General features: G+C 48.2%; 1 protein-coding gene across 1 annotated transcript in view; it reads left to right on the forward strand.

The window, feature by feature from the left end:
* INSC (inscuteable homolog (Drosophila)) overlaps positions 1–10,302 on the forward strand; it is a gene marked incomplete at its 5' end in the record, with an annotated part of 55,993 nt that overhangs the window by 12,743 nt on the left and 32,948 nt on the right. The window contains one exon of the mRNA XM_018570875.1: positions 5,663–5,788. Coding sequence (XP_018426377.1) covers positions 5,663–5,788 — 126 coding nt within the window. The remainder of the gene's footprint in view (positions 1–5,662; positions 5,789–10,302) is intronic.

Consider the following 10,302-nt stretch of genomic DNA (forward strand, 5'->3'; position numbering starts at 1 on the left):
ATTGTGTTGACTTTCCTTCTCCTTCAATCTAAAGTCTAAGAATACAAATATTGCTTGGTGAAGTTTTTCTTGGATTGTGGACGCACATTTGGGGAACGCGCGAGCAATGCGCAGTCACTCATTTTAGTCTTCGGGTAACCGCCATGCACTTTTTTTTGCGGGGGTTCTCGGATCTGACAGTTCTATCCGTACACAGAAAATTACGCGGTTCCTCGGCGAAGCGCAGGACGCTGTTTGCATTAGCAACGCACTCGGGAAACAATTGATTAGAATTGATTTGCAAACATTTCGCCTTTTGAACGACTCCCCGGCACAGGTAATGCCAAAGCGCCCTTTGTGCGCGGCTGGCCCGAGCGGATGTTCTGGATGGGGGATGTAAATGAAATGCTGGTGGTGGGCGCTGTGCCCGCACCCGGCTTTGTTGTGTCTGCGCCGGACATTTATGATATTTATGAAAGGGGGAGGAGGGGACATCCGCACATTTTATACTGGGAATCCCGGATCACGTTCCGCGTCTCATATTCCGCGTCTCATATTCCGCTCCGTCAATGAGTCGATCTCATTCATTAGAAAATAAACAGAAATGACAATGCGATTCTTCACAATGCGGTGCAGGCCGCAGCGGAGGCGGCGTGCAGAGGCGGCGTGCAGAGGCGGCGTGCAGAGGACCCGACTGCAAATAAACAGTTTGGGATTCCCTTGGTAACATTTCTGTACTAAAGATAAACTATACTGACATTGTGAGACCGGGCTATGGTAACGGACCGGGCTATGGTAACGGACCGGGCTATGGTAACGGGCCGGGCTATGGTAACAGACCGGGAGGGATAAAAAAAGAATAACAAATAATCTTCTGTTCTGTCCTGGGGAAAATGCTGCTCCAGGTTTCCTACAGTGCTGATCATATAATAAAAGGCAGTCGGTCAACATGATCTTTACTACAGGGAATCGCTATGTATTTTGACAGCCGGTAGCTGCCGGTTTAGGTCCTATTCACACTGGAGCTGAGCGTCCTGATTTTTCAGGTGCTCTCATTGAAGTCTATTGAAGTCAGAACCCTTGACTCTGCTCCGAAAGAAGCTCATGTACTTTCTTGTGCTACAAGTGACCGAATTCTCCAGTGTGAACGGGGGTCATAGAAAACAATGGGATTCCTCCCGCCCAGCGTTGTAGCACTTAGACATTGGAGGTACAAAATGCTGCGGTGTGAATGAATGGGGCCTTATAGGCAGCTGAAGGGGAGCAGGACGTAGAAGATATGCCCTAGAGCAGTGGTTCTCAACCTATGTAACTTTGGGACCCACATTTGTCCTTGGTCATCAAGTCGCAACCCAAGTTGCACTGCAATGGAATGCACAGCATTGCGTTATTGCACTTTCTGGTGCGGGCGACCAAACTGTGGGTGGGAGGTGCATTCAAAAGATCCACCCGGTCTCCATACCTTACAAGAACTGGAGTGGATCCTTAGCCTGGGGTCCAGTGTGGGTTGCTGTGCTGTGACGGAGCTCCATCCATATGTGCAATGCTGGTACATCTCACTTGCATGCCCTGTAGTAGCCAGAATGTGACATCACTCTGGTCCAGGACACGTGAGGGAACTGTAATTATAGATGGAGCTCCCTCACGGGCATAGCCCATCCCACCTCAAGCTGACACTCGGCACCGGGCAGCATATTTTGAATGGCTGTTTGGCGGCAGAACTGACAGTGCTGCGGTAGGGGGAAGCCGATGAGCTTTTCACCTAGAAAAATGGAAGGCATGCAGGGACCCACTGAACATGGGGTCGCGACCCACCAGTTGAGAACCAAGGCCCTAGAGGCTTCGTCAATGACTTTTAGGGCGTGTCTCCCATGACTAAAACCTTAAGCAGTTAACTTGTGTGTAGAGTGAAGGAACAGGACACACATTCACAATAGTTTCTCTTTTCTCCTGAACTCCCTCATTACAAACTCTGGCTTCCAGGAGCATTGTGCATATTTCACATCATCAGAAACTGCAGAGTCTATTGTTTGTCTGCTAAATTTGCATTAAACTGACACTAAACTCAGGAGTTAAACCTTAAAAATACATTCAAGTCCCTGAACTCTGAGCAACAATGTCTCTTATTTGTGTATCACTCGGCTGGAGATCTCCCAATCCTCTCTGACACCGTCCTTCCTTCTGGAGGGGGGAGGGCTATGCCTGTTCCCCATGGCCCCTGTGTGTGTTGTAGAGTAGTCACCGCTCCAAGCCCCCCCCCCCCAGGATGGACTACAATCTCATTACAAATCAGTAAACTAGACATGAGATTGTAGTCCATCCCGGGGGCGGAGCTTGGAGCGGTGACTACTCTACAACACACACAGGGACCACGGGGAACAGACGTAGCCCCCCTCCAGAAGGAAGGACAGTATCAGAGATGATTGGAGGATCTCCAGCCGAATGATACACAAATAAGATACATTGTTGCTCAGAGTTCAGGTATGTGAATGTATATTGAAGATTTAGGGCTTGTTCACACCAAGCGAGGAGCAGTTACAGACCGGATCAAAACTGCGTCCAATGTATTCCAATGGTATTTTGGGCTCTAGTTCACACCGCAGCGTTCAGTTCGAGAGCAGAAGAAAATATTGTAACCAGCACACCGTAGTAGTAAATCAATAATCCATTTAATGGCACATTGCCATTCAATGCAAGCGCTTCCGGGGCCTCAAGGGGTCCCCTTCATCAGGCTCAGACTCCGGTAAAGAGTGCAGCAAGACCTCTGGTCCTTAACCTCCTTGGCGGTATTCCCGAGTGTAGCTCGGGGTTACATCTCCATACCCTGAGCTACACTCGGGAATATCCCACAGTATTTACTTACTTTGTCCCTCGAGCCGTGCGGTGTCCTCCGGCCGGCGCCGGCATCTGTCTTCCGGCTTCCGTCCCTTGCGAGCTGACGCGTCGCATGGGGGCGGAACCGGCGGGGAATTTGATAAAAAAAGAAGAAAAAAAAAAAAGAGCACCCACCCATATGGGTTCCCTCCGGTAAAGAGTGCAGCAAGACCTCTGGTCCTTAACCTCCTTGGCGGTATTCCCGAGTGTAGCTCGGGGTTACATCTCCATACCCTGAGCTACACTCGGGAATATCCCACAGTATTTACTTACTTTGTCCCTCGAGCCGTGCGGTGTCCTCCGGCCGGCGCCGGCATCTGTCTTCCGGCTTCCGTCCCTTGCGAGCTGACGCGTCGCATGGGGGCGGAACCGGCGGGAAATTCGATAAAAAACGAAGAAATAAAATAACGAAAAAAATCAGAAAAAAAATCGCGACGAAAAAATTACGAAAATCAAAATAATCATACCGCCACAGTTCCAGAGCATGCCCTATTTTTTCAGCTCTGGAACACACCAAAATGCATGCGAACACCCTGGAACGCACTAGAAGCCCATTTTAGGCTAAAAGAAAAAAAGAAAAAACGGCCCAGAAAGCGCCAATAACGCACTGTACTGCATTTGGTGTTAACAAGCCCTTAACCTTGGAATTTAGTGTCACTTTAAAGAAACTGATCAGAATGATTACTGTGCAGAACTCTGAGGCAGGCAGTCCACATACAGTAATACCTTGGTTTACGAGCATAATTCGTTCCGGAAGCATGCTTGTAATCCAAAGCGCTTGTATATCAAAGCGAATTTCCCCATAGGAAATAATGGAAATTCAGATGATTCGTTCCACAACCCAAAAATATTAATATAAAAATTATTACAGTACTGTAATATAATATAATACTGTACAAAATATAAAGAAAAATAAACCAATTACCGGTTACCTTCGTGGCCGGTGTGAGGGAGACAAGAGAGAGGAGGATTATTGTGCAGGACGACTTTCACTATCAGTAACGGAATGACTGCGATCTCTTGGCTCAATGGAATCTTTTTCATTTCGTGAAACCTTAACAAGGAATCTATCCAATGTGACGTTGCATTGCCGTTAAAGAGACTCATCGCTCGCACTGCTACAGCCTTATTCGGGTGGTGCTTTTCTTGCTCTTATTGCAAGACATTGCTTGTATATCAAGGCAACATTTTTCAGAAAGGTTTGCTTGTCTTGCAAAACGCTCTCAAACCAAGTTACTTGTAAACCGAGGTATTACTGTATATAACAAGCTGATTCCCGGAGTCGATATAGAATCGCATACCTCACATAACATAAGATTTAGGATTCATTGTATATTTAAAGACATCGAGTTGCCATTTATAAAGTATCCGTCGGTTTTATTTTTTGCTGCCTCCATGTGTTCCTGCATAATACGCGGTTCACGTGAACTTCACCCGCCTGCATGATGCTCGCTGTCAGTTAGCAGTTCGCCTTCCCACCCAATCAGTGTAGAAGTTCTCCGTGTTAATTCCTCTTAATTGCGGCAAGCGGCGTCTTACGTGATGACGGTCAGATAATGAGGCATTGCTGGCGGGAAGCAGCTTTTCGTTACCATGAGCCGACTTCTGACTTCTTCAGCAGTTTTAATTAAAGTGATATTTACAGATGTGAAAAGTCAATTGTGTAAATAATGGGGGTGCGCCTACGTGGGGCGTCTCATCGCAGTCTGCGCCGCCAGGGGGTCACTGTCTATATCGGGCGCTCAGTGTTTAACCGCTATTGTCTGTGACGGTGGGAAGGTCGTCGTTGGCATGGAAAGAAATGACGAAAGAAAAAAAAGTTTTTGTGTAAAGCTGAGCAAACAGCTCGATAGCGCGGATGAAATGCGCACATGCGGTGGCCTATCCAGAGCATGGCACGTATGGCACATACCCTGGGTGCCACTTGGAGGGGGGAGGAGCCACTCCCCGGGTCAGTGAAAGTTTACTGACCCACAGAGACAGCTAACTTTGTTTCACTCTGGCAGGCATCCTGCGGCGCTCCTGGCAACTAGTGACATCACTGGTTGCCAGGAGCTTTGTGGGACGCCATAGGCGCATTTTATAGTAGATACACCTCTGCGCACATGGGAGTCAAAGGATTTGTATTTCTGTTCATCTGTTCCTGAGATGCACACAGAGAGCACATGTCAGTGACCTGACACTTCTCTACTGCTGTTAAGTATTGCAGCGTGGTCACTTCCCAGCCCCCAACCCATAAATTACTCTGCATGCTCAATAAATCAATAAGACATTCATTACAATGGGGCAATGGGTGGGCGGTCCACAGATACTTAGAGGTGGGGCATGGGTGGGCCACTATAGTAAGTGGGAGGGGTCTGGACAGGACAACCCCATAATTGGGCAGGCCTGAGGCCTGTGGGTGGGGTTAACTGTTCCCAGAGACTGGGACTGAAATGTTATATAGTGTGGACATCCAGTATATATAGCAATGAATACATTGAGGGAAGGTATGCATCAATGGAAGCCCCATCTTCCTTATAGAGACCCTGTCACCAGACCATTCACTTCCACCACCATCTTCCCATAAGATTATACGTGCATTTAATATATTATTGGTATGATATTTACTTCTAAAAGCCTCCCTTGTGTAGACATCCAAAAGCCTGCCTGGTGCCGCCATCTTGGATGTGATGTCAGCAGCCCTATCAGATCCAGAGCTTGATATTCTGTGTCTGATGTACACTATGAGAGAGCTTGAACCTCATGTGGGTCATACGGCCCAGCAGGCTATTTCTGAGCTAATATTCCACATTATTTTTTTTTTCAGGAAGAGGCCGTCGTCGGTCTGTTTAAAATTCTGCGTCAGGATCAGTTTAAATGCCTGTACCCGACCGCGCTGCGGACGCTGGCCTCCCTGTGCTGCATGGAGGAGGCGATTCACCAGCTGGAAAAGGTGAGATCCTTCACTATTGTCCCATTGAGAGGGAATGTGAGGCGTGTGTTAGAGAGTCAAACCTCGAGTCATTGTAACATGTACGCCAAATATCATCAAAATGGGACGATACACCGCTACGTCTATTGCCGAATTACTACAATGTATCCATTTTCAAAGTGATTTCCCAACCATCAGCCGGCTCCTAAAAATCCCATCATCCAATATATTTATACTGAGCAACAATCTCAACAAAACTATTTCTTTTATCTTATATTTCCTTATATGTTCCTATATATCCTGATATCTTATACTGTGTATCCTTATATCTTATACTGTGTATCCTTATATCTTATACTGTGTATCCTTATATCTTATACTATATATCCTTATATCTTATACTGTGTATCCTTATATCTTATACTGTGTATCCTTATATCTTATACTGTGTATCCTTATATCTTATACTATATATCCTGATATCTTATACTATATATCCTGATATCTTATACTATATATCCTTATATCTTATACTGTGTATCTTTGTAAGAGTCATGTCACGTTTGCTCTGTTGTCCGCTATATTTTTAGTATCAGACTTTATTTGTATGGGGAGCCACTTTAGGCCTCATGGAAATTCACGCAGGATCTTGCTGGCAGAGAGTTGGCCTCTCTGCCACATCAGTAGAGTCCGTCATCAGTAGAGTCCGTCATCAGTAGAGTCCGCCATCAGTAGAGTCCGCCATCAGTAGAGTCCGCCATCAGCAGAGTCCGCCAGGACTCAGGATCTTGCTGGCAGAGAGTTGGCATAAAACAATAGTTCAGTATTGCACCTCAACCCATACAGACAGACACACACTTATATCCATGTGAGTCGGGCTATGTACCATGTTCATCCATTCTGAGGTTATTCTGCATCTGACTGCAATGACTCGTGATTTAATATACTCTCACTGTAAGTTACCATTTGAAGTAGGAGTTGGATTCTCGATAGGTTTCATCCAATCCCCCCTCAGGGAGTATCCGTGTCACATCCAGAGAATTACATCAGTGGAGTCCGCCACCAGTGGAGTCCGCCATCAGTGGAGTCCGCCATCAGTGGAGTCCGCCACCAGTGGAGTCTGCAACCAGTGGAGCCCACCATCAGTGGAGTCCGTCATCAGAGTCTAAGCCAAGATGATGTTATCAGTCTGCTGCAGGCAGGAGGAAGCATTTCCTCAGTCCCCCCCCCCCAGTAATCTCTGAGCCGGCATCTAAGTCCAGCAAGTAGATGGTGACCCTGGATGGTGCCTGAACAAGGATGGTGCCGTCCTCCTTCTGGAGAGTAAAGCAGATGAAGGGATTGCCAGGGGGAGTCATGTGACCTTTGTGAGAGGGAATAAATACCTGGAAGGGTCACACGGACACGTTGTCAGCCTGATTTCTGCAGTGCAGGGCATTCTGGGATTGCCGGTATATGTGCTGTTGGTATGAAATATATGAAGAAGTCTATAAGATGCTTTTCACATTTTCTCAGATTTCCACTTTCATTCGCTCTGAACTTTTCCATAATGCGTTTCACGTTTGGAATGCGCGTGTCGCTGCGTCACATGATCGCTCTCCGTGCTGCGCCTGGATCTTTGGCTGGAGTCTCCGCTCTCCGTCTCTGGTACATTAATGACATTTATAGAGGAGTCGCAGCTCTCAAATGTCAGGTGTGCGGGGAGGTGTCGGCGCTTCGCATGGTGCCGGGATTGGGGGGGTCACTTGGTGAACCCACATAATGCGTTTTATATGTCCATTGACATCTACCGTCACCCGCGCTGCGGCTCCGCGCCAAACAATTGTAGCAGAGATAACACTCGCCATTGACGATGATCAATTCCAGAAGTGAGGAAAACAATGATTGGCTCCCCGGCAGATATCATTTGTATCATCGGAGACAGAATATCCACCAAACATCCAGAGAAGTCACATGACACAAATGTTACAAATGGAGTTGCAGTTCAGGGAGTAAAATAAGTATTTGATCCCCAAGCAGAACATGACTTAGTACTTGGGGGGGAACCCTTGAAGGGAAGGACAGAGGTCAGATAGAAGACTGAAGGGAAGGACGGAGGTCAGACAGAAGACTGAAGGGGAGGACGGAGGTCAGATAGAAGACTGAAGGGGAGGACGGAGGTCAGATAGAAGACTGAAGGGAAGGACGGAGGTCAGATAGAAGACTGAAGGGGAGGACGGGGGTCAGATAGAAGACTGAAGGGAAGGACGGAGGTCAGATAGAAGACTGAAGGGGAGGACGGAGGTCAGATAGAAGACTGAAGGGGAGGACGGAGGTCAGATAGAAGACTGAAGTGGAGGACTTAGGTCATATAGAAGACTGAAGGGGAGGACGGAGGTCAGATAGAAGACTGAAGGGAAGGACGGAGGTCAGATAGAAGACTGAAGGGAAGGATGGAGGTCAGATATAAGACTGAAGGGAAGGACGGAGGTCGGATAGAAGGCTGAAGGGAAGGACGGAGGTCGGATAGAAGGCTGAAGGGGAGGACGGAGGTCGGATAGAAGGCTGAAGGGGAGGACGGAGGTCGGCTATGTAGGTGTCACTTTGTATCTGGCGTTTCCTTCGGTTGCTGGTTGTCTTCATCTCGGTGTTTTATGACAACAGACTTCCTGTTTTCCGCCGGTAATGAAATCTCCGCCATAAAATAAAGCCGCAGATGTGGAATTCTCCGTCTTTTATTTTTATTGGGCACTTTGAATTTCTTCGAGGAATCCCATAAAAGGGTTTTTATGATTCTTCTGTAGAAATTGAAGAATAGAGAAAGTTTGATAAACAGAATGAAGAGTTGGTGTGATTTTGGGGGCGGAGCTTCTCCGGCAATAACCAGAATAAGAAAACTTCTGAAGACTGTTCTTCCCATTTCCTGCCGGCTCTGCGTTTTAGGGTGACAACAATCACCGGGGAGCCAGAATAGTAACAGCAGAGCACCTCAGGGAAGGGACCTAGGGAAAGGGAGGGGCCTGGGAGAATACAGGGGAGGGGCCTGGGAGAATACAGGGGAGGGGCCTGGGGGAATACAGGGGAGGGACGAGAGTGTGGGAGGCTCATGGGAGGTGTGTGGGGGCAGGGAGCAGTGTATGGTAGAAGTGACTGATCAGGGAAATGTATGGGAGCAGAGAAGACACATGGAGAGACCACAGGATTCCATCATTAACGTGACCCACCAAGGCCACAGAACTGGATGACACGGGGGAGTGGGCGGAGCCGGGAATAGCAGGCAGAAACTCAAACCCCAGAAGATACGGTGTTCACGGGTTCTTATTACTGACAAGAAGGTGTTTTCGGGGGTGGGAGGGCTGAACCATGACAGGTAACAGAAACATGGCACAGAGATTACATAACTCCTTCCTGAGAGAACATGGAGGCCGGCGGCCATTGGACATGCTGGTTGCCTGACTCTCCCTCTGACCATCACATGAACTTCTCCTGGTACATTGGCCCTTGTGAGCTCATTCGGAGCCTCCACACACCCTGCAGACTGAGGGCTGTCCCAGCGCCTGCACTAGAGGCTGCAAATCAGTGCCTATTGCTGGCCTCTTCTGAACAAGTATGCTGGTGAGTTCTGACTTCACTGGCCACTTGCTTGTTCCCTGTCAGTGGGTGCTGGCGCCATGGCGGGTCCGGTCCCTTGTACTGATCTTCGGCTCATCGTTAGACGCCTCTCTATATTTCTGACGGAACGTCGGATTCGGCGGCTTTAATTGGAATTTTAGGAGCTGATTCTCCTGAAGGCAACAAACTGATCTCCTCTCGTAATTGGAAGACGAGTCGGCCCGGGGGCGGAGCTGGTTACACCGCGATGTGTACGGAGCTAAAGCGCAGCCTGGCGACCGCTGGCGTCGGAGGATATTAAAAACCGCGGCAGCAGATGTTCTTAAACGTGTTCTATCAATAAATGGCCGGCAGGTACAATTATCAGGAGACGGGGGAGAGCTCCGCCCACCGATGTACGTACCCGCTGCGCGCTGCATGCGGAAACTTAACCCCTCGGTGCCCACTCAGAGCGGCTCATCCGTGGAATGCTTCTTCTACTTAAAGTGGACCTGTCATCGGCATTGCAGCATGCTGAGAAATGTGTCCGTGTGACACTTCCAGTTATTATTACCTCTCATAGAGATCACATGACTTTGTTTTGTCTGTGTTTTAAATGTAATGCTTTGTACTTAATTTATTAACATTGTGGATTCTTTACCACGTTTGCAGATGAAGCGATTCAGGAAACTGGCCGGATGCGGATTTGGAAGGATTTCCTTGTCCCACCCACTTTATAGGATATGAGTTATATGGAGTTGGCCTCCCTTTGTGTCTATACCATCCTCCACTTTCCTGGGAAGACTTTCCACCACATTTTGGAGGGTGTCTGGTGCTGATGGAGGGTGTCTGGTACTGATGGAGGGTGTCTGGTGCTGATGGAGGGTGTCTGGTGCTGATGGAGGGTGTCTGGTACTGATGGAGGGTGTCTGGTGCTGATGGAGGGTGTCTGGTGCTGATGGAGG

Source organism: Nanorana parkeri, unplaced genomic scaffold, assembly GCF_000935625.1.
Source record: "Nanorana parkeri isolate BGI_ZX_2015 unplaced genomic scaffold, ASM93562v1 scaffold1620, whole genome shotgun sequence".
In the NCBI taxonomy this organism is placed as follows: Eukaryota; Metazoa; Chordata; class Amphibia; order Anura; family Dicroglossidae; genus Nanorana; species Nanorana parkeri.